Genomic DNA, 25,951 nt, shown 5'->3' on the forward strand with positions numbered 1-25,951 from the left:
TAAAAAGTGAGAAGCGCGAAATGAGTAGTGAGATGTCTCACTACTCACTTTGCGCTTCTCACTTATAACAGAGTGAAGTGATAAATGGGGAGTTAGAAGTGAGACGTCTCACTTCTCACTCCTCGTTTATCACTTCACGCTGTAAAAAGTGAGAAGCGCGAAGTGAGTAGTGAGACGTTTAACAGAGTTAAGTGATAAATGGGGAGTTATAAGTAAGACGTCTCACTTATCACTCCTCATTTATCACTTCACGCTTCTTCATTTCTCTCTTCTCACTGTTAAAAGTGAAAAGCGCGACGTGAGTAGTTGGACGTCTCACTACTCACTTTGTGTTTCTCACTTTTGACAGCGAGAAGTGAGAAGTGAGACGTCTGCGAAGTTGGTAGTGCGACGTCTCACTACTCATTTCGCGTTCTCACTTTTTACAGTGTAAAGAGAAATTTCGGCCAAATGACCCATTCGGCTAAATGACCCTTTCGGCCAAATGACCCTTTTGGCCAAACGATCCTTTCGGCCAAACGTCCCTTGCAGCTAAATGACCCTTTTGGCCAAACGACTCTTTCGGCCAAACGACTCTTTCGGCCAAACGACCCATTCAGCCAAATGACACATTTGTCCAAACTACCCATTCGGCCAAACAACCCATATGGCCAAACAACCCATATGGCCAAACGACCCATTCGGCCAAACGACCCATTCAGCCAAACGACCCATTCGGCCAAACGACCAATATGGCCAAACGACCCATTCGGCCAAACGACCCATTCGTCCAAACAACCCATTCGGCCAAACGACCCTTTCGGCCAAACGACCGAATCGGCCAAACGACCGAATCGGCCAAACGACCCATTCGGCCAAATGACTTTCGGCCTGATGAACATTTCGGCCAAACGACCCATTCGGCCAAATGACTTTCGGCCTGATGAACATTTCGGCCAAACGACCGTTTCGGCCAAATGACCCATTCTGCCAAATGACTTTCGACCTAATGGTCTGTTCGGCCAAATGGTATTATATTCGGCCAAACAACTTTCGGCCTAGTGGCAATCGGCCAAATGGCTTTCGGCCGAATGAGTTTCGGCCAAATGACCCTTCCCCATTTGGCCGAATGCCACTAGGCCGAAAGTGTCATATGGTGAAAGGGTCATTTGGTCGAAAGGGTCGTTTGGCCGAATGGGTAATTTGGCCGAAAGGGTTGTTTGGCCGAAAGGGTCGTTTGGCCGAATGGGTCATTTGGCCAAAAAAGTTATTCAGCCGATAAGGTCATTTGGCCGAAAAGGTCGTTTGGCCAAAAAGGTCGTTTGGCCGAAAGGTTTGTTTGGCCGAAATGGTCGTTTGGCCGAATGGGTCATTTGGCCACAAGAGTCATTTAGCCGATAAGGTAATTTGGCCAAAAGGATCATTTGGCCGAAAAGGTCGTTTGGCCAAAAAGGTCGTTTGGCCGAAAGGGTTGTTTGGCCGAAAGGGTCGTTTGGCCAAAAGGGTCGTTTGACCGAAAGAGTCATTTGGCCGAAAGGGTATTTTGGCCGAAAGGGTCATTTGGCCGAAAGAGTCGTTTGGCCGAATTGGTCATTTGGCCGAATAGGTCATTTGGCCGAAAGGGTCGTTTGACCGAAAGGGTCTTTTAGACGAAAGGGTCATTCTGCCGAATAGGTCATTTAGCCGAATAGGTCATTTAGTCACATAGTTTATTGAAAAGTTAGAAGCGCGAAGTGAGTAGTGAGACGTCTCATTACTCACTCTGCACTGTTCACTTTACACAGTGAGTAATGTGAAATGAGGAATGTTAAATGAGACGTCTTACTTCTCACTCCTAATTTCTAACTTCTCGCTGTTAAAAGTGAGAAGCGCAAAGTGAGTAGTGAGACGTCTTACTTCTCACTCCTTATTTCTCACTTCTCACAGAGGAGCACAAAGTGAGTAGTGAGACGTCTGTCTTCTCATTCCCAATTTCTCACTTTTCAATAAACTATTCGGCAAAATGTCCTATTCGGCCAAATGACCCATTCGTCCAAACGACCCTTTCGGCCAAATGACCCTTTCGGCTAAACGACTCTTTCGGCCAAACGACCCTGTAGGTCAAATGACCCTTTCGGCCAAATGACCCTTTCGGCTAAATGACCCATTCCACCAAAAGCAATTCGTACAACGAATCATTTGGCAGAGTTGTATCAAAACCTTCGCAGTCCACCACACAACACATTTTGAAATTCAGCCTTTAAAAAGAGGCATTGACAAATTACCTAATGATCGAACCTAGATTACCAAATTATCGAGAACGTCCTTGGACCAAACGACATTCCACAGAAAGCCACTTGAAAAATGGTCACTAGGCCGAAAGTTGTTTGGTCCACCCAACCAGAAAATACAGGATTCTATGACAATATAGCATGAATTCCATGCACAGATTGCATTAAACTAAGGCCCATACACAGAATGCATTTAGTTAATATAGCAAGCCATTGCATTAGGTCTCTGATCACAAAAAAAAGAACTAGGTACAGGCATACCTCGATTATATGGACTTTTTCGATGCAAAAAAGTCCATACAATCGAATTTTCCATATAATCGAAGCAAAAAAAATCTCAAAATGATTTTTAAACTATGAAAATAGTTTTAATGTAATAAAAGAAAATATCTATTCATTGCATTACAGTGTAATCCGCATGTTTGGGCCCATTTTATGATGATTCAGAAAATTTTGATTTTTTATGAGATCGTAACCGTTTTCCAGTCGCTAGTTTGCACACCGTTCTAAGATTACGTTAGTAATGAAAACTTTTTTCAACCAGTTAATTGATTTGGTAGGCTCAGTCGTGTGGGACAATTTGCGGAGCCACAATTCTCAAGTATGCTCATCCGGGCGTTTGACGTTGAAAACGGTTTTGCGTGGCGTCACGCTCGATTTTGGTTTGTCAGGAAACATCTTTCGGATGGCCAGAGTTTCGTGGTACACGGTACAGAGAAACAGGAGTAATGAAGACTTCATCAAGCTTAATGTGGACACAAAATTACACTTGTTTGAAAATTCTAAATACAGTGCCTTCCTGTTCTAGCAAACGAAGTAAACACTAAACGTACGGAAAGCTATATGTTCGCTTCAAAAACAAACTTTATATGGAAGCCTTGGCACTTATCCATACTCGTTTTGATCACAGCAAATTGAATTCGACGGAGATTTTCTCCTATTGTCTCCTATTGGAAATTGGACGGATCGGACTATGGGCTCTGATGTTATGGCCTAAATATTCTATATGCAAAACAAGCTTATAAACAATCACTCTTGTCTGACACTTTTGAACGGATCCGCTTGCAACAAGTTGCGGTTGATGGGGATTCTTACAATTAATTTAAATGCATGTAAATAAAGATTCTCATTCGCCTATCAGTGACATTTTTTCCCAGTGTTAATTTGCACCCCCGGGGCAAAACGACCTTTTGACATTTTTGGTGATGTTTCAGACATATTTTCAAAAATTGTTACTGCTGGACTGGTAGTTCGAGATCCGAACTACATGCGCTGCAGCAAATACTCTCGAAAGATTGCCGAAAATTTCCTCAAAAACGTCATAGGGTCGTTTTGCCCCGGGGGTACATATTACCCCAGATTCCCCTCACGTGGGTGCTTTTATTATTGGCAGTCAATTTCTAACTGAACAACGGAATGAACAACTGGACACCGTAACCATAAATCACGGTTAAAATGATTGGAAAATCGAACTGAGCATATTCTTGATTATGTTGTCGCAATTGAATCCTTCTTATCAATGTAAATTCATCATTAAATTAAAATAATTCTTGTTGCCTGCACCATTGGTAATCTTCTTTAAACAGCAATTCATTCAAGAACTGCTAACTTACGTTTCCGATATTCAATTTCTCTGCCTGTCGTTAAGCATCAGTTTGATCCGCAAGCTTTGTGCTGAACGAACATAAATACAGGGATATTCGATAACTTTTTTTGAAAGTCTTCTTGTAGATTTTCGCGGCACAGACATGGGGGAAAAAATAGTAATCTCTCACCAGGCTTTTTTTTCTTTCCCGCAAAATAATTTCTCGGCGAAAATAAGCATGTGAGTGAGCATCTTCTGCTCGTGAGTGTAAGTGAGCATCACGATCGCTGGTAGCAGTCATTAAAAAACTCTTTCAGTTTCCTGGACATACTGCTAAAAAAATCAGTCTCAGTGGATCAGATTTACTGGATGGTAATGCGTCATTCGTTTTTCTACACTCAATTCCACGCACCAAAAGCAGAAAAAGGTTGGAAGTAAAGGTTTAACAGCTCAATACGGCAATCTCATCTCATCACTTGCTTCCCATACTGTCAGACTGACAAGCCGGTTCATGTTTTCTTATATCAGAGATCACCTAAAATACGTGTTATCTTTCCCCACAGATTTGTAAAGACGTATTACGTATTACGTATAGATGTATTACAATTCAAATATAAACTTATTGATAAGGATTTGATAGTTATTGTTTTTTTTTTTTATTTTGAAACTTTGTATTTTACATAATATGCATGGCGATGAGTATATCAAAGCCTATTGAATACTGGCAACCACTACCAGCACAGTGTATGAGCGTATGAGACATAAGATCAAAAATACCAAACGTCGAGAGACTAAAATCTAGAATCTAAAGGTTAGGAAGGTTCCACTTTAGAAGAACGAAGACTTTTTCTAAAAATCTCAGTAGTTTCGTTGCAAGAGGCTTGAGCCGTCCTATAAGCGCCTTGACAGCCTACTTCCAACCAGCTTGTAAGCTTTATTTCGAGAGTTTCCAGAGCCTCCTTTCAAGAGGCTCGGAAGCATTCTATCAACAGGCTTCCCGGGCAAACCTTGAGATCAAATCGATAACATGTTTTGATGTTGAGGTTGGATTACTCAGTTTGGTATCATTTTAATCTTTTTTACGGTTAAAATAACAAAATTTCAAGCAGAAAAATCTTATTGTTACATCAAATTGTAAACTATTGCTGCTGTCGATGAGATCAAATTGAAAAATGATTTTGAGGTTGGTTCTTGATCATGAAATAAGTAATCAGTTTATGTTAGTTTATATAATTGAGAAATCAACAACAAACTGAAATCAAGATAAGTAATCAATCATAGAGACTAACATTTTAAAACAGTTTAGGGGGTGGGGGTATGATGAATGTCTACGATCCATACACATTTTGGAAAATTTATATGATCAGTTCTCCACACTGGGGGAGGGGGTTATCTGAAACTGACCAAAACTTGTCCACGTAGTATAAGGACAGCCCCTTATAATTTTAATTTTTATTTCTACCTACAAACAATTAATGCTGAACAAGCTAGTTTTTAACCTGTAAAAAGCTGTTTTTAGATAAATAAGCACTCTATCAGCTTCCAATGTTTGTAAAGTTGATACCAAAATATCTTTTCTATTTGCCCTCATTACGATGTCAAACTTTGCTCGGGTTAAAAACCACCTTTCAAGAGGCTCGGAAGCCTTCTTTCAAGAGGCTCGGAAGCCTCCTTTCAAGAGGCTCGGAAGCCTCCTTTCAAGAGGCTCGGAAGCCTCCTTTCAAGAGGCTCGGAAGCCTCCTTTCAAGAGGCTCGGAAGCCTCCTCTCAAGAGGCTCGGAAGCCTCCTTTCAAGAAGCTCGGAAGCCTCCTTTTAAGAAGCTCGGAAGCCTCCTTTCAAGAGGCTCGGAAGCCTCCTTTCAAGAGGCTCGGAAGCCTCCTTTCAATAGGAAGCCTCCGTTTTTCATATATCTCATGAGCTTTGCTTATTTTCATTCACAGCGAAAAAAATTGGGGGTACCTCAATGAATGTAAAAGTTCGAAAGGGTACCTCATAAGAAAAAGGTTGAGAACCGCTGCAATACAGCATGCATAAAATAGCAAACAACCATATTTCTAGTAATAATGTTGTTCATTTTCTAATCATTACGAGGTGTAGAGAATAAAAACCACAATTTTCAAGAAAACTTTGATTGCAGCGTTCTCGTAAAAGCGCAAATATGCGCAACTAAACTAAAAGGTAGTACTAGAATTATATTTCAATCCCCCATGTACAGATGCGGGGACATTTGGGGACATTAGGTTTGCGGGACCATTTTATCGCGAAGTATTATGATAATTAAAGTTTTTCTTCTACAACTTTTTAATATTAATCTTCGCGTGCAAAACAAACCAAACTATCAAAAAGCTAAGGTTTTAAGCTTTGAAATGCTATTTAAAACTTTATATTTGGATAAAATTTGACTTCATAACATACATTTCAAAGTAAGGAACGGTTTTTTTTATTTTTATCAGCTTTTTTCACTTCGCCAGCCCATATCTTTTGACAGAGTAAACCTAGCGCTTCAATATTTCCCGATTCTCTTATCTTGGGTATATACTTTCACATGATATATAAATTAGACAAATTGGAGATAGTAAATTTTTCGATTAATGCCACCCCTTTCCCCATAGTGGGCTGGTCCCCCAGAAGAAGGCTGCCAAACACAGCCGAAACGTCGGGCAGTTAAAACATTATTGTTTGGACAATTTTGAGACTGTAAAGCCGAATCCCATCACATAATAGAGAATACTGTATAGCTGCCATACCATTTTTTTTGGGAAACGACTGTGGGGTTCAATCATAGATCATTAATTAACGGCTACGCAGTCTCATATGATTAAAACGAGTTTTTATTCGTCCGACGTTTCGACACGGGATTAGTGTCTTCTTCAGGGGAAGAATGATTTGTTCGTTTTTTGTCTTATGTTTTGTCTAACTTTAACGACTATGTACCGACACCATAATAACCAGACAGTTAAAGTTAGACAAAACATAAGACAAAAAACGAACAAATCATTCTTCCCCTGAAGAAGACACTAATCCCGTGTCGAAACGTCGGACGAATAAAAACTCGTTTTAATCATATGAGACTGCGTAGCCGTTAATGAATGATCTATGATAATAGAGAATAAATGTAAAATATGACGTGGAATATTCAACAGCTTTTCCAACTCCCAAAACACGAAGTTGAAAAAATGTCCATATAATCGAAGTCCATATAATCGAGGGTCCATATAATCGAGGTATATCTGTATGTGTTTGTGTCTACAATGTACTCTACATAGACTCTATTTTTCAACTACCGTCGTGAAATGATTCTCATTAAATACTTCGCCAATCTTATTCGCTTACCAAAAAATTGCCTGAAGACGAGAATTGAACCGAAGCCCTCCAAGTGCCATTCGACTGATGGGCCAGCCATCTGGACTATACACCAGATGAGAAAAGCGGTGATAGAAGACTATCATAATCCGCGTTCTGTATTGTGTGATTTTGATAATTATTAGAATGTGATGGTAATAGAGATAGAAAAGGGTGATGTAAGTGGAATTGGCACTGGCTTATCCGCGTTCTTGTCCGTTATAAAGTTAAACGGAGTCTGGAATATTGCGTGAGTCGAAGTTATACTGCTGTACACGATGCTTATATTTGTTGCAGGAGGAACCAACGAGAGTCGTTTAGCTGAATTGATCAAAACCAAATAAACCGATTTAATGCAATAAGCTGGTGTAACAATTATAACGTTCTCTGAGCGGTTTTCATGCAAAATTTGATACAAAACGCTTTATGCAAAGAATGTCACAACTTTTTGTTTTGGGTGTCAAAAATGTTACTTGGCGATTAAGCCTAAACCCATCTGGCCAAAAATCATTTGGCCGAAAATGTCGTTCGGAGGAAGCCTAGTAGGTCATTAAGCCGAAAATGCCGTTTGGCCGAAATTGTCGTATACTGCCGTAATCTGGAAAAGTTACGTAACAGCCATTTTACAACATGCATGTTTTCCATTTTTCTGTTAAAGAGCTCGATGAGTAGTACTCGTTAACACTATTTTTGGAAAATGACGTATACGTCACTTTTTCAGATTTAGTAGTGGAAAAATCATTGCTTATGATTAATGCGTTCGTGATTGTTTATGTTTTGTATTGGCCGCGGAATCGCGATCCGGAATATTATGTTCTGTGCGCACCGTTCCATAATAAAACTAATTAGGTGCATGATTGTACATGATTGTGATGTGCAGTACGCTCTCGAGACTTGCGTAATTTTCCTGCTTTGTGCGATCAAATGGTATTTCGTGTAAGTGCAGGTGACTAGTCGACTACTATTAAAGCAAGTATCACGGCAACATATTCCTACGCATTACTTAATTGACCAGCAATCGGACACGGCCGGCGTGCCGGTATTGCTTAATTTTGGGTCATCAGCTGGCCTGGCAATAACGGAGTAGCAACCGTTGGCGTCCAATCTTACTCATGTTCACGCAAGGGCCATTCAGACCGAAGTTTCAGTTGGTGGAAAATGTCGTTTGGCAGAAAAGGCCATTTGACCGAAGATGTTATTTATCAAAACGGTCGTTTGACCGAACAAAAGTGAATGTAACAGTGTGTAGTGATTAACGATAACTGAGAAGTATTTAAAGTTATCAAGGGTACACCACTCAATACGGAAGCAACGCACAACTGTCATTTTTCATTATTCCACGCATGCTGCGACCCAGCAAAGCTGAAATAATAAAAATAACAGTTGTGCGTTGCTTCCGTATTGAGTGGTTTGCCTTTGAAAACGCGAACACTTCTAAATCTGGATTTCGTGAGGATTGTCCTTAAACATAGCGTCTCGCATCTCATATCTCATTACACACTTGTCACAGTTAGAAAAAGAGAGAAGTGAAAAGTGAGAAACCGTACCTTACTTCTCATTTCTTACTTCTTATTTCTCGCTTATCATTTCTTACCTTTCACATCGCACATTTCATTGAAAATTGAGAAGTGACAACCGGGAAACGAGAAATGAGTAGTGATAAGTGAAATGAAAGGCTTCTCATTTTTCTCTTCTTATACTTTTCACCGTGAGAAGTGATAAATTAGGTATGAGAAGTGAGAACTGAGACGACTCATTTCTCACTACTTATTGATCACTTACCATTGGAAACTTATTACTTTCCACAGTTAAATGTGAGAAGTGCGAAATGGGCAATAATTTGAGTAAAAGTGAGATATCCCATTTCTCACTTCTGATTTATCATTTCATATTTCTCACATTTCAAATATGACATATCGCGGCGAGAAGACGTTTTAATTCTCACTTTCCATTTCTCATAATTAATACAATTGGTGTGTACCGGTCCGAAAATTGTCAGCGTCTACGTTTGGCTGCGTGAATCGGCGTGGCGATTTTTATATTGCGTTCGTTTTCAATTTTTTTCTGGATTTTATCGGGATACTTTCTAGACAATAATAGGAAATTCTACTGAACTTCCACTGGAAGCTCTTCTAAGTTTTTTTCAAAACATTAAAAAACAAAAAGAAATACTTTGAAGTCTTGAGCATGAGCATGAACATGATGACAACCATGCATTTCGTAGTTTTTACTCCGTGATCGACCAGAACAATCGCAATTGCACAAGAAACCAAAGGATGGAAGCATGTGATTTGCTCTCCAACCTCAATGTGCACAATCCGAGAGCTCTAGTATTTTAGACGGTCGATAATGGCGCTGACCACGCCTAACAGTGACCTGCTAGAACTAGTCAAGTTAGTAGATATAGGATGGAAGATGAAAACGATATGAAAGTCTGTTTCCAGTTCTAGCGATTGCTAGAACTTGAGTAGGATGAACGGAACGGGCCTGGGATTGAACTCATGAGCTCCTGCGTATGAGACAGAAGCGGTAGCCATATGACCACCAAGCCCATCTGAAGAGAAATACTTTGAAGTCCTCACGAGGAACTCGTTGGTATATTGGAAAAGCTTACTGGAATTCCCTAGGAACATTGTATGAAATGTCCATGGGAAATAATTCAGAGTTTCTAAGGAAAGTTGTTACCATTTCTCGTTGGAAATTGTTCACCATTTCTACTGGAAGTACTTCGGAATTTCCATAAAGATTCTTCTGAACTTTCATTATTCTTCGGGATTACCACAGAAAATTATATGGAATTTCCAAAGAAAAACTGTTTTTTTTTTTTTGAAGCAAGACACAATGTCTTGTGAAATGTAAATTTCAATTAGAAATTATTTTGTTTTCAATGCAAAGTTGCCCAAAATTAACAAAGAAAATTCGATTTTTTTAAATTTCGACATTTTTTTTTAAATTTCTACGAGAAATATTTCCGAGAATTGTTTGGTGACATACGGCCGGGAAAGCCATTTGCACAAACAGGTTATTTGGCCGAAAATGTCATTTTTTGAATGGATAATATTGCCACAAATGTCGACCCGTTCAGCCAAATGACATTAGGGGCCGTATACATATTACGTAAGCACTAATAGGGGGGGGAGGGTCAGTCAATATCTTACACTCCATAAAAATAAATATTTATTGTATGAAAAAAAACCTTACATGAGGGGAGGGGGGTCGAAAAACTCGGAAAAATTGCTTACGTAATAATTGTACGACCCCTTATTGGGCAAAAGGCCGTTCCTACCAAACGATTTTTTTTTTGGACGTATGTTCATTTTGATCAAATTCAACCAAATGGCTTTTTCTGCCAAATGACCATTTCGGATAAACGGCATTTTCGGTCAAGCAATATGTTTGCCCGTATGCCCAATACGACCAAATGACATATTCGGCTAGACAATTTTCGGCCAAACGGCTCTTTCCGTTGGTGGACCGAAAGACTTTCGGAGGAAAATCGTTTGCTCGAATGACATTTGGCCGAATCACACATTAGGCCTAAAGTCATCTAGCCGAATTTCCTTTGTCGGAAACGGTTATTAGGTCGAAAATGTTTTGGCCGAAAATATCATTTGGATGAAAGTAACATACGGTCAAACTGGTAATTTCGTTGAAAAGTCGTTTGTTCTAGCGTTTTGGTCGAAAACGCCGTTCAGTGGTAATGGTTTTTTGGCCGAAAATTTCATTCAATCGTAAAGGTTATTTGGCAGAAAGAACCGTTTGGCCGAATAGGTCATTTGCAGTAGAACCGTTCGGCCAAATTGCCCCTTTTTTGTCAAACGACCATTTTGGCCGAACGGCATTTTTAGCCAAACGATTTTTTTTCCGAAAATGATCAGTTCAGCCAATATCGAACAAATGATATTTTCGGCAAAATTTCCCTTTCTGCCAAACGACCATTTCAACCAAAACGGCATTTTTGGCCAAATAGCTTTTGATCAATTGGATTTTGGCCTGATGGTTTGTTCGGTGATATGACATATTCGGCCTGACACCTTTCGGCTTTGGGCTTCGGCCCTTCTTTCGAATAAATGACTTTCGGCGGTTCCTATTTTAAAAGGTAATTTAAACAAGAAATTCTTTGGATTTTACAGAGAAATCCTTCGAAATTTCCACAGGAAGTTCTTCTTAGTTTTCGAGGAACGCGTTTCGAAATTTCAACGAAAAATTATATGCAGTTTTCATGGAAATCTTTGATATTTTCAAGATTTTTTTAAATTTCGATGATATGTTTCAGCAGATTTCTGCAGACCAAGCAGTGAGACAGATTTTTAAAGGTGGCGCACTAATTCAAAGAATGTCGGCAGCTGCGAACACCTCTACTAATAGTGAGAAGCTTCTTACTTCACATTTCTTATTATTAAGTTCTCGATTAAAAAGAATCATCACAAACTTTTCACATTTACTATTGTTCGACCTAATGGCATTTTTAATCAATTTTGGCTCGTTCAGCAAATGACATTCAAGGTCGTATGATCCATTCGGATCAATAACATGTTTGGTCATACTACCCGTTCGGACAAACGACATTTTGGGTGTACCAGCGAGCAGGAAAAAATAGCTGAATAATACCTAAGTCTGTTATTGATACTTTACGATGTTATAAACTCGACTTGTATGAAGGGTAAAATATTTAAAATTAATACGGCATAATATACTCTGTTATTTTTATTACAATGCCGAGTGCGTAGTAAATTAGTAATCGTTTGGTATTAACATACCTGAGTATGTAATGCTTAAAAGATTTTGCACATGAATTTTCGGTAGTTCATACCAACTACTGTTATAGAGGTCATCGAATCTGCTCGGTATGACCCATTTGTACAAATAATATTAGCAGCCAAATCGGCCCTTTCTGCTGAACAACAAATCGAGTCAATTGCGAGACACTGAAGACGGCCGACAGTTGAGGTCGAAATATGTATCTCAAAATAATACAAATCAAAAATGAAATCTTATTCCATTAGATTTACTAAACTCGTCTTCGGACAGAAGAAGACATCCCACTAAAAGAGAATAATAATTTTTGAAAACAACAAAAAGAAGAGCGAATTTACGATGCTAGTTGAAATTGATCTTGAAGGTGCATTTTCGGCTTTAGAGAGGTGTGCCGAAGCGCGATGTCCTGCCTGGAATACCCGCCTATTCCCTATATTCATCAGATGCTGAGAATAGGTAGGGTGATAATGTACAAACACTTAGTTTCAGACTTGCATGTCCGTTTAATGAAAAATAGTGCTATATGTGTTCAGAGGATATCGTTCTCATTCAGCGTGGACATATCCACATGATTGACGACAAGCGAAACACAAAACAAGAATACCATATTCCAGACTACTTACGACTGAAGTTCAGGTTGATCGACGCCGACACCTCGCCCATCCGGTTCTTCGCCTTGACCTTGTACAGGCCCGCATCCGTATCGATCACATCGTCCAGCTCCAGCACCACAAAGTACTTGTTCTCGCCGAACGACTGGATCTTAAACTTGGTGCGGGCATTCTGTGACAGGAGCTCTTCACTACGGTACCACTCGATCGCCGGTTTCGGCTTCGCGATCAACTGACACTCGAACACTAACCGATTGCCGTCGTCCTCCTGGCGCAGCTGGGGCTTCTGCGTGAAGCTTGGTGCGAAATCATGGTCCGCCATGATTTACGCCGTTTTAGGAACGAATTCACTTGCTGCTCTGAATTTTGCTATCTTTTTGCTTCACTTCCGAACACGACCAACGAAATGCGGTAGTACAAACATTTACACACTGACTTCCGGTGATGCTTGGATAATATTACCCTCACGAGTGGGACTTTTATCTTCCTGATGGGGCGATGATCCCTTTGATGCACTGCACTGCTTCGATACACTGTAACTTCTTTCTGAATATTTATTTACTTTGATCTAAGTCCACTTTTGTTTGTGTAATCTTGTACCTAATAGCTATATTCGTTGATTTGCGTTGATTCAAATGCTGCGGTTCCACTCTGTGTTTGGAGAGATCGAGAAAAAAGACATCAGAAAATAAGCAATTAATTTATGACTTCCGGTTAAATTCATGTGTTTCATATTTCAATTCGCACGTGGTGGATGAAAATCGGTTTTGCTGGTGCAGGATGAGAGCTCGGCATAGCTTTCATGGCTGGAAATAAGTTTTGATTACCGGATGTCTTTTATTTGCCGTTTTATTAAAAATCATAACTTCTGTTAAGATCGCCATAACGCCCACGAAAAATAAATAACATTGGAAAGCCACTATATAGAAGAAATCGCTAAATGTCTCTTATTCCAGAAAAAGTTTCAATTTCATTGAGTAAATTTTCATAAGTCATAATTCTTCCCTTGATATTATTTTTCAATTTTAGAGATTATGTAGGACCAACGATTCATCATATCACATCACTCAAATTGCCTTGTAGTTCATTACCAAAAACCCACATCTTCCTATACTATTTATCACCCACTACCAACCAATCTTAGTCTCGCGTGACCATTTCACTAGTCATTACACCACCTACTAGTAGAGCAGCTACTTGAGTCACAAACGCTCATCAAAGATTTGTCACCACTCACCGACATTTTCCCGGCATCATCTGCTAATGGTTCGGACTCTCTTTGCCGGTTCATTAGATTTGCCTGCCTTACCGAATTATCAAGGCTCATCGATGAAGCAATCCACTTACGTGCTGTAATGCTAATCGGCGCCGTTGAAAGGATTTTTCTTAGCCCCCGCTTTCGTCAAACCGCACATTCTTTTTCGTATATACTATTTTTGGTCGCCACACCGAGCCACTCCAGTCTACCGCGCATTTTTAAACCGTATATGTAGTGAGGTGTGGAATTTTATGCATTATTTTTTCCCAGTCTTGGGATAAATTTAGCAGTATGAGTCGTGAAACCGGGTATGCCTTTGCTTGCTAAGGAAAAGTTCTGGCAGTCAGTCACGGTCGTTTGACGTACATGCAGATTCAGTTGAGGTGCCAATCATCGTCATCGTTTTCGTCCCGTCTCCCAAAGTGGGCAATTCGGGATCGAGAGGAGGGGAAAAGCAAGACGATATTGTCTGTGTTTTGAGACTATCGAGAGAAAAAATAGGTCTATTTTAGGAACTCAGATTCATCGCTTAGTCAGGTGCCCATAATCCTGACTGAAATCCGGTGGGCGAGCAAGTGTAAACAAATCTGTTCGGCTTTCACACTGAATGGTTGGCGATCGTTCTGACTAGGTTGAAGTTGGCGGATGCAGTTAAGTTGAAATGTTTTGCTTTCTTGTGCGGATTGTGCTATTTTTGAAGTCTTGTCGGCGGAGAATATGTGGAATGATCACTTTCATATGGTTTCCGACACCTTCGTGGAGTATTAGATTTATGAACATGATAAGCTTAGCTTTCACAATGAAGATTTCAAATGGAATTTGAGAAAATAATTGAAAATCTAATCTGCAGAGATTTAGAACGCAATTTGTTGTTTTGTCCTTTCAACCTTTTGTCATTTCGACCTTTTGTCTTTCGATCTTTTGTCCTTTCGACCTTTTGTCATAGATTCGCCTAACCAAAGGTAGTTCGAATGGTTTCAAAAGTGTAACATGCTGTTTGTAGTCCTTAGAATAAAATGTGATCACAACATGTGTTCTGCGTTATCCAAGAAATTTTTCGAGTAAGGCCCTAGGATCTACACACGTTAGAACATAATGTGACAGTGTCATTTCTTGGACGAATCAGAAAATATTCCCTGAACACATCCTGTTCCAAGTACTGGTAGATCTTCAGTTACGAGTTTAAAATTTGAACTCTTGGACATCATGGATTTCTTGAATAGCCTTGTGAACATTAAAGTCTCATTAAAGTTTTAAATTACTTTTCAGGTTCAGAAACAGGTTTTATTTTCGTTCCTTTGACGATGCATCGCAAATGACTTCTTGGATAATTATTATGGGTTGTTGCATGTCAGAAACAAAACAAATAAGTTGCAGAAAAAAATATTTGGTTAAATGCTGTTTGCCAAAAGGTTTATGATCGGTGGCAAAACACTTTGTGCTCTACTGAGCAGCATTTTATATTTGGCAGTCCCTGTATGTTCCCTAAAAGGCATGGTTTGCAGAAATCGCTCTCAGTAGATAACGAACAGCGATAAGGCAAAACCTGTTCCGAATCATAACAAGCATGATAACAAATTTATCAAACTTATATATAAGTACGAAAAACAGATTCGGATCCGCAGCCCCTCACAGAGAAGTGATGATTCTCGCTTTGTTTTCGTCCATTTTGTGTTGGGGACCGCACAGTGTAGAACAAGTTGAAATGCATTATCCCATTATCAGAACCAGTGTTCCCCGCGTTTGGAGCTTTTTAAAAGAAATTTATCATGAGGTATAGCCTCCCGAATCAGTTCTTTATCATGGCAGCTTGAGAAAAAAAGTCTCTCGCGGTATGCTGTGTATCGTATATGTATCGAGAGATGATAAGCGAGAGACTTTTTCATTCTCTTTTGGATTCAATCCCTGCTAAAAGGCATTGTGAATAGAGGTGTGCGCCGCCGCTGACAGTTTTTGTACGCCGCCGACATTTTGCATCGCAGCTGATCTATAATTGTTCACGCAAGTCATAGAAGTCCGCAAGACCGTGGAAAATCCAAAGATCGAATAGAATTCCGGGAAGCACTACTCCCGATTGATATCCCAACATCAGCATACAAGTTTCCGTTGAAACTTCAAAAGCGCGCCATAAAACAAAGACGAGCTTTCAGTGGAAATTACCGTTGCAACTCAAACAAATTCTTATTAGATAAAAAGTACCGTCTTGCAGAAAGCCATTTGAGCGAAAGCCAAAGGTCAAATATATCATATGACTGAAAAACCATTTGGCCATGTCGTTCGACCGAACTCTTTGCTAGCTTAGCTGAGCTTTGGCTTTGACTGACTAGTGACTACACATATCCAAGGGCGTAGCCAGAGGAGGACAGGGGTCCGTCAACCCCCCCCTAAATGGTAGAATGATTGAACGGGTACTGAAATGAATTCGCTTAAACATGTGCACTTTACAATCCAATCATATTCAGAAATAGGTTTTGAAATTCAAAAGATTCCCAAAAAAACTTATAAGGGTATCCAGGATCCATACTATATGAAAGTTTTCAAAACAACTCGAAACATTTCGGGCTCAAGAATTCTCCTAGAAATCCTTCTAGACGCTCCCCTGGAACTTCTAAATTTCTCCGGAAAGTTATCCACAAATTCCTTTGAAAATCGTTTGCAAATCCTTCTTCTGTAATTGTAATTTCTCCTTATCTAGAAACCCCAACTAAATTTTCTGTAGGAAATTCATGAGGAAGTTTCTTGAAGATTTCTTTTCTTCCCTTCAAGATTTATTTCTAGACATTTCTTCGGCTATTCCTCCAGGAAAATCTCTGGCATTTCCTTCAGGAATGCAATCTAGAGTTCCTCCAAGAATAAATACGGAATTTCCTCCGGTATTCCATCGGCTGTTCCTCAAATATCTCCGGGATTTACACTGGTAGTTCTTCCGGAAATTCATTCGGACTTTTCTTGCAGGAATTCATTTAGGCTTTCTTTAGGAATTTATCTATAAATTCCTTCAGAAGTTCCTCGAAAAATTTCTCTGGGAGCTCCTCCGGGAGGTCATTTAAGAATTGTTCCAGGAGTTTCTCTTGGAATTCTTACAGAAGTTCATCCGGAAGTTCTTACAGAGTTTCTCCAGGATTTCCTCCAGAAATTCTTCCTGTAGTTCTTCATTAAATTCTTCTAGAAGTTCCTCCGGAAGTTCTTACGAAAATTCATCTGATAATTTCTACTCTGAATTCCTACAGAAATTCCTCTGGGAGTTCCTTCTCAAAGGAACACCCGGAGGAACTTCCGGTGAAACTCGGAGAAAAGCTCATAAAACTGCTGGTGGATCTCCTGGAAGAATTCACGTAGGAACTGCCGGAGGAGCTCCTGTAAGAACTCCCGGAGGAATTTCAGGAGAATCTCCTAGGAAAATTCCTAGAGGACCTCCCGGAGGAACTCCCAGAAAAACTATCGGATGAACTTCGGGAGGAATTTCCGGCTAATTTTCGGAAGAAAGCCTAAATGATTTCCTGAAAAAGCCTGAATGATCTCCTGGAAGAGCTACTGGCGGAACACCTGGAGGAATTTCTGAAGAAACTCCCGGGAGAATTTTTAAATGAACCCCGGAGGAACTGCCAGTGAATCTACCAGAAGACTTCTCGGAAAAAATATTGAGAATTAATCTTATATACAAATCTGATCTAGCTGAAACCTTTGTAGGGGTATGTAGCAGGACCATCATCATCATCATCATCAGAGGACCTCCCGGAGAATTCCTTGAGGAGCTTTTGGAGGAATTTCTGTATAATTCCCGGAGGAAATTCTGGAGAAATTCCCGGCAGAATTTTCAAAGAGCTCCCGTAGGAACTGCCGATAGAACTACCGGAATAATTCTCGGAGGTAATCTTGGAAGGATTCTTGGAGGATCTGCCGGTTGAACTCCTGGAAGAATTCCCGGAGGAACTCCGGGAGGAATTTTCGAAGAAACTTCTGGAAGATGTCCAGTGGAAATCTTGAAGTTTCCACCGGAATTCTTTCAGGATTTCTTTAGGAATTAATCTAGAAATTCCTCCAAAAAATCCATTGTTGATTTTATGTTCGGTGGAATTCCTGGAGAAATTCTTTGAAATTTTCACAAGAAATTATTTGAAACTTTCACGGAAATAATATGGAATTTACACAGGAAGTTCGAAGATTTTTCGCGAAATTCTCAGGAATGTTTATTGGCAATTCTGCGGAATTTCCACGGAATATTCTTAGGAATTCCAAGGTACAATTTTTCAGATTTTTTTATGAGAAACATCACGAAAGTATTATCTGAAGGATTCCCTTATAAAGGAATTCGTGGAGGATTTCTTGGAGTAAATAATGGTGGAATTTTTCCCGGCGAAATTGATGGTGGAATTCCTGAAGACATTGCCGAAGAAATTTCTGGAGAAAATCCTGAAGAATCCGGGCGTGAATGCGTCACGTTTATTGGCATTACGTTTTAGTACGAAACGCTGACTTCAACGCTGACGCGCAACGCGCTCTTGTGATTCAGCCTTTACTGTTGGTTGTGGATTTGGTTTCAAAGTGTTTGAGCTTAGAAGGGAAAAGTACCAAGCACTAATATTCAGGTGTTTTTATAATACTACTATAAAACTACGATTCAAATGACGTAAAAAGTTGCCCCCCAACTAATCGAAATCCTGGCTACGCCCATGCACATATCTATGGTTGATATTCTCTGATTGACGAGAATTAGTGAAATTGCACAAAATGATTGATTGAGATTGTTCATTCTCAGTGTGCAAATAACGGCACCGGCCACGTCTTTGTAGTCCGTAAGGAAGAGAAAAGGAATATTAGGGTAAAAGACCCAATAGTGGAGGAACTAAACACGTTCCAACACTTATTTCTCGATTACTTCTAATCTATATTTCATTTCCCTTACCTTGAGAGTGCATCCGAAAACTCGTTATTTCAATTTTATCAAGAGCGTGCTATAATTGTATCAAAATCCTTTTTTGTTACCTGAAAGCAATCCTCCAATTATTGGTGCAGTATTCCAATAGCTGCGGTATTTTGTTATCCGTGTTCATATAGTTGTGAATTCCATAGGTTTTATATGGGACTAGTAACTACTGGAAGACTACCACAACTATTGGTGCAAGGGAGAGAAAAAAATAAAGTATTTCAAAGATACTTTACCAGTTTAAATGGAATTCCAATGTTTTTTTTGTTTCTATCGTGTTATGACAGGTAAACTTGACTGATAGTGTGGGTTACTGCGTTTAATTTGTTGATTCCCTGCAAACCGTACTACCGCAACTATAGGAACACCCACGACTATCGGAACTTTTACCCTAGTAGGTGATTATTGTTATTCGAAGACCGTGTTTATTTTTTGCGTCTCCACAAGAGCCACAGAATTTTTTTCAGTCAGTAGGTAGGGCATAGGGGCAATATGCCCTAGCTAAACAAACACTGCTTTATTGTCTTATTTGTAACGCTATTCATGGGTATTTTTACATTATGCATCAGTTAAACAAGATATCTAGTTGATGCCATCAAAAATGTCAAAAATCTCAATCATATTGATAATATTCACATTTAAAAAAGTGGAGATATTCTGTTGCCGGAAAACTCTTTAGGCAAAACGCCTTTTAGCTGGCAGCTCATGGAGAACAATGCACCACGCGTCGGCGAACCGGCATTCTGGTATGAATAGTGGGTGGAGACGCAAGACATTGTAAGTTAGTGCCACTACACTACCAAAAATCCACACATTTTGATTGGCAATAATCCATAGATTTAAGTTATGATGTATATAAGCGCACACATAACCATTTTTTGAGGCCTCTTCCTATTATTCGTACGTACACAAATAACTACCTGCATACAGAGCAGAAGCATGATCAAACGCAATTGATTTGCTTATCGACCGCACAAAGCATAAGAATAACGGAGCGCGTAATGTGTCTGTGAACCGAGCATGAACACGATCAAATGAGTACCCCATATCACGCACACTAACACGCCATTTTCCAAATACTAATCATTTAACTTCGCTGCCCTCAATGGGAGAAAAATTACACCATGCGCGCCTGGTGGCATATGTAAACTGTCGACAAACGTGTCCTATATTACACTAATTTATTTATTCTTCTACCGCATAATGCACAAACCCGTATCTCGCGATTATTTTGCTTCTTAATACGAACGCGTCCAATCCGGCACTTTGGCAGAACACTTTGGCTGAAAAAGTTGGTTTGCCGAATATCTGATTTGGCCGAAACAGTCGTTTAGCAAAAAGGGTCATTTGGGCGAAATATACAGTCGACCATTTGGTCGGAAAAGTCGTTTGTCCGAAAACGTCATTTCGCCGAATGGTTTTTTTGGCAGAAAAAAAACATTTTGGGGCCAAGTGGTTCTTTCTGCCAAAAGACCATATCTACCAAACGGGATTTTCGGCTGAATGATTTATACGGTTAAACGATATTTTCAGCCAAATGACCATTTTGGCCAGACTGCATTTTAAGCCAAATGACCAAGGACAAACTATTCTGTGGGACAAATTACTAGTTTGGCTAAATGTTTCTTTCGGCTGAATGTTGCTTTCGGCTAAATGACATTTACTATCTAATCGTTTTGGACAAATGTATTATTCAGCCAAATAAAGTTCATCGAGATGTGTTTCGGCTTAACGCTTTATTTAGCTAAGTGGCATTCGAACGAATGGCTTTCCGCCGAACGACTTTTGTGCGGAGACCACAAGGCCGAACACTGTTTGGCCGAATTTATCATAAACAAAAGCCCATCTGGCAGAAGATGTCGTTTGGCCGAAATGGAAATAAGGCCGAAATGTCGTTCGCTGAGCTAGTTATTTTTTTTTTAATATTTGTTTGGCTAAATAGGTTATTTGATCGGAAACGCCGAGCATTCCATTTGAACGGATTACTTATTCGGTCAACCAAACGACCTCCCGAGTTGCACACATGTTCCAAGTCAGTTGCCGTAGCTTAGATTGGGTTGAATTTGGTCACAATTAAGTGGCTGTAACCAGACTTTAAAGAAATGTGTTATTTGGGCTGATGGGCAGACGCTTGGGCCAAAAGAAATTTCCAGCCAAACGAGGAGAGCCTGTCCAGATTTCTCCCTACCACAAGGAGCTCCTGAGGACAAATAGAAGAGAGACGCCTTTTCATCCTACAAGCGAATTATCAAGGTATTAAGCCGCTGCTTCTTCCGCGGAGGAAGTCGTGGGAGTCAAACGTTTCCCGTTAGGCGTACTCGAGATGCTTAATTTTCTCTGACGGACAACGTGGGAGTCAAGATATCGAGGAGCAATGTTTCAACCATGCAGTAAAACTGTCATTATGTTGAAGCTTCCGACGCTGTGACTATTACTAGCCTTCCTTGGCACCCCGAAAGCTGGTTTTCGGAGGGCAAGCCTTACCCCTTGAGTCCGTTTTTCGGGTACTACGGGGACACCAACCCGGGCAATAAGTTCCAACAGATACAACGTCATAAGCCTCCCAGGCACTTAGCCCTGGGTTGTAAGTCCTACCTGGGGTGATTCTAAATCTGATTCTCAAAGTACCGCCTGAATCGATCGAGACTGCGGACCTTGTGCCACTCACATTCTTCTCCTTTCTTCCTCCTTCCTTTCTTTTTACACACCATTTTAAACGGCTACTTCGCGCAATTGCGTTTGACGTGAGCGCTGCAAGTCGATCTATTCCTATCGCTCTCAGTTCTGTTGACTAATTCGGGAGCAACCACATTACGGTTTCGATCACCGTCAACGCTTCGCCCCTTGACAAGAAGCCAAGATAGCGCTTCGATGCCGCCGAATGGGAGGCATATGATCCCCACCTCCGACGCACACTTCAACGAAACACGCCCATAACCCAAACCAAGATGAATACACCACTAGGTGTTCCAATCTGTCAAATTCACGATTCAGCCATCTTGGATTTTAGTATGGGAGAGCATCCTAGGGGAGAGCCAGCCGGTTTGTTTATGTTTTGCATCGAAAATGAATTTTTCACCCCCGCCTTCTCCTCGTCCATAAATTGGGCACATTGAAACACCTAGCTGTGTATTCATCTTGACCCAAACCGTCTACAATGACGCCGTTGCCTGCAGCCCACAAACCAGATTGTCGGATGAAGAGCGTTGGTTGGTTAAAGCGAGAAGGAAGACCATTCAAGTGCTACGGAGACTTTCCGCTGGTTATCCTGATAAGGTTAGTGCCCTTCAGGTATACAATGAAGGGTACTACTAATCTGCTGCCGAACTCTGAGAGAAAATCAACGCGCTTAGAGGAAAACGAGGATTTCCCCCCACCCACCTCGATCCACTTGGTCACCATGATCGATCCTCTCTAGGTACCCAACACGCTTGGGGAGTACTTTACCGTTCTAGCGTCGGTAAACCACCACTCCGCCGAGTTCCAGCGAACAATCATTGGTAACATTTCGTCCCTCACAACCTCTCAGGTCCCTCCGGATTTACAAAATTTCTGCTACAATCTACGGTTTTCTCCTGCCGAGCCGTCATTTGCCCTCTTTAACAGCAATGGGAAGTCCTCCGGTCTCGACTGGGGTATCGGGTACACTATGCTAAAAAACTACCACCTTCCGCCAAAATACGGATCCTAGAGTTGGTCAACCAAATTGTTGGTTGGTTGGTCCGATCAAATCGTCCCGAATGAATGGCAAAACAGTTTGGTCATCCCCATTCCTAAGAAAATCATCTCCTTGCGCGATGGTACGAAGTACCGGCCCCATCTTAATGAACTCTTCTGTGTCCAAGGTCGTTGATAAACCAGCGGTTGAGTGACAAACTAGAAACATGGGCTGGATTTTAATCCTGCAGCACGCGACCGTCCAGGCTACGGAAAGGGGACATGTTTTGCAAACTTAGGAGGGCTTTAACAGAACTTGAACCCCCTTCGTCCTTCAACAGTTGAGCGAGTGAAGATTTACCGATAACTTCCTTTCATCCGGAAATTCCTCACAGAGCGCTTATTTGAAGTCCTAATCGAGAAACAGGACTCGAGTACTTTACCGAAAGAGACTTGGGTACCCGAGGATTCCGTTTAACGGTGACATTGTTCCTTGGCGTCATGAACGGCGTGTTTTATTCATTTTCCTCGAACATTGATATTTTCGTCTATGCTGACGACATATTGCTGGTAATCGTTGGTGACAATCCGCCGTCAGTGCTGTTCCTCGCTGGGCCAGCTCTGTGGGCTTCACCATGACCGCCAGTAAGAGCGTCTAAAAACACTTCTGCCGTTAGAGGCTCCAGTTGCCTAGGCCAAGCGTCATGTTGGGAGTGCACCCAATCCCCAACAAGAAAATCGTAGAAGTTCTTGCAGTGTCCATCGACCGGAGCCTATCATTGATAGTCGTCTGCTCTATGGCCTGGCACTTATATGTATAGCCTACCGTAAACTTATCGAGTTTCTGTCTCCGACCTTCAACTCATACGTTCGAGCCGCTTTGCTGCTAATACGTTCGAGCCGAGATTGCTAACCTCTACACTAGCCGGGCTGCATGTGCCAAGACACGCATATTGTCAAAAACCTGAGCTGGAGGGGCGATCACGGTAACTGCAGTTGGTATGAACTTGGTGAGCATAAGAGGTCCCAAAGTCCTAAAAAATATATATGTTATGTATGAATTAATTTTTTGTATAATTTTTAGGTATTTTACGCACATCTAGTTTATACTCTGGCATAAGATATCAATAACAGAATAAAATATTATTGAGTTATTTCTTCCTGCTCAGGAAGCCATCGTGTGCCAGCGGAAGACTGTCCCAAAGGCGCATCTTTTTCCATCGTAATATCCGGAGAATACAACTCTTTTGTTATATCGGAATCACCGGGACCACCATGACTATCCCGGATAGTATTCAGGACATCTGTACAATATCTCCGCACTTCAAGACGAAACGCCGTTACACCCCTGGGCATCCTAGCCAACATGCTCCCGAATATTGACCTTTGCTTGAAACCCGGGGAGTGTCTGGTAACACCATGATCGATCACCTTGCCCAAGCCGGTAGTAGAAACCTTGACAAGAAAGATAGTGCGAGACAACTGAGAAATGTCCTGGAGAACTTCCACTGCTGAACAGCTATGGCAAATTAATGGTACTACATCGGCCTGAACGGACTTAAGCAACCTAAAGAATCAGCAAGTTGTCTCTCGGATCCGAACCGGACACACGCGGCGCTCTCACAACTTTGGGAGCCCCTATCGAATATTTTGCGACGTTTGCGAGGTCCACAATAATGTGGAACTATACGTACGCCGAGACTTGTGGTTTTTGAGAGGGACTTAGCAGAGCCCACTATTAAACCCCGCCACATCCTAGGCAGCCCCCTTTACTCGTAGTCACTTTGGGGTGTGTTGTAAAACGTGTAAAGTTTTGATGATGTGAAGACGACGAAGTACCCACAAGATCCCGGATATTTAAGATCGGACGCTGATGAGACATTGGTTAACAACATTCAATACTATATCATAGTCTCGTCTGTGCACTACTGTACATAGCTATGAATACAAAACCAGACATAGAATCAGGTACCTCGATTCTTAGCCAAAACACCAACCAGCCTGCGCAACGAGACTGGATATAATTAAAGCGTGAGGTTCGCTGTCTTGTGACCACATGGAACCATCAGCTAAGATTGAACAAGGAACGTACTACATTCGACTCTCTACATCTCGATGTTCTATATCTCGATATATCTTCCTATGTCGATGGATTTCTGGGTCTCTTCAATCCACATACATTTTTGATTTCTACATCTCGATAACCTCCCTATCTCGATAACCTCCCTATCTCGATAACCTCCCTATCTCGATGTGTTTTAATCGTATTTTGTTCTGGATTTACTCTCCTTATGTCGATATGTTCAACTTTTCAGGCTACTAGACCATCTTTGTACAACAACAATCAATATCAACAACAAGATATGACATTTGTTTTGTTGTCGTTTTTCATAGCGACGAGCTTTTTTGGATCTAGTACCCATTTCAATTTTCCTTCCATTTCTCGATCCCTCCCTATCTCTATGGTCCCTTCAATATCGAGATGTGAAGAGGCGACTGTAACAACCTTTCACTAATTGGGTACAGCGATGACTGGACATAATCTCGCAGTTGCCAATGAAAATAATCAAAGCTGTTTTGGCTTCGTGTCACTGGAAAAACAGAATAAAAGGAATAATATCGACTTATGCATATGGAAAATAATCAACCGTAAACTTTAGCTAGATTGGAAGAAATTAGTGTCATTTGGGCCTTCTATGTTGGTGCGTTCTCCTTTCTTTCCAAATTTAGAAAGTTACCTAATCGATATGAAGCGCCAAGCGCGTGTTGAAAAAATAGAAAATAATGATTTTACGGCTAAGCAAAACATGGTTTTTGTGTAGAGACATACAAAAACAAAAACACGGTCTCCAATTAGATAAAATTAGTTACGGACATCTCCCTACACCACCCCACCCCCCTAAGTGAGTCGCTGCAGCTTACGCAGTGAGAATGATTTCTTAAACCAAGACGTTCATTGTGCAATTTGACGGATTCTGGCCAATCATGAAAATGCAATCATGCATGTGTGCGAACAACCTAAGCTCAGCTAAACTTGCCAGTAGTGTAGACCACATTGTAGTTTATCACCGGATACTTTCACCACCGAGTTCATCGCTCCTAAATTCTACACTTTATTCGTTTCGAATATAAAAATACTCGCTTTACAACACACCCCAAAAATGATCGTAAATTCCGAGCAACAAATTGACGAGCGGACCATTAAAACGTTACTTCATTTCCTACATATAACGCAACACAGCTTTTCGGATTCGGCAACCGAATAACGTTCCTGGTGCCGCCGGCCGCGCCATCCGTTCAGCCCGTGACGCAAGTAGTTGAATAATTGTTATTTTTAAAATCGAAATCCGCTCACACGGGCTGATCCGACCAGATCCTACCTAGCCGAGCGTGATTAAGTGGTGCTTCGAAGGTGGCCCGCGGACGAAAGCGAAAAACCAAAGTCTGGCGCGGCGCGGGAAATATTTCGAATAACACTCGAACGCGGGAGATCAACCAACAACGACGACACGGTTCCGTTGAAGCGGACTCGGGTTGGTGCAGTTGGTTGCAGTTCGTGGGATT

The 25,951-nt window shown here is 40.9% G+C and overlaps 1 protein-coding gene across 1 annotated transcript in view; it reads right to left on the minus strand.

The window, feature by feature from the left end:
• The window catches only part of LOC134204860 (twitchin-like), a 79,100-nt gene extending 66,075 nt beyond the window's left edge, over positions 1-13,025 (minus strand). The window contains 1 exon segment of the mRNA XM_062679670.1: positions 12,558-13,025. Within this exon segment, the coding sequence (XP_062535654.1) occupies positions 12,558-12,867 (310 nt within the window). The 5' untranslated portion in view covers positions 12,868-13,025.
• Positions 13,026-25,951: the final 12,926 nt, after the last annotated feature.

This window comes from Armigeres subalbatus, unplaced genomic scaffold (genome assembly GCF_024139115.2).
Source record: "Armigeres subalbatus isolate Guangzhou_Male unplaced genomic scaffold, GZ_Asu_2 Contig937, whole genome shotgun sequence".
Classification (NCBI taxonomy): domain Eukaryota; kingdom Metazoa; phylum Arthropoda; class Insecta; order Diptera; family Culicidae; genus Armigeres; species Armigeres subalbatus.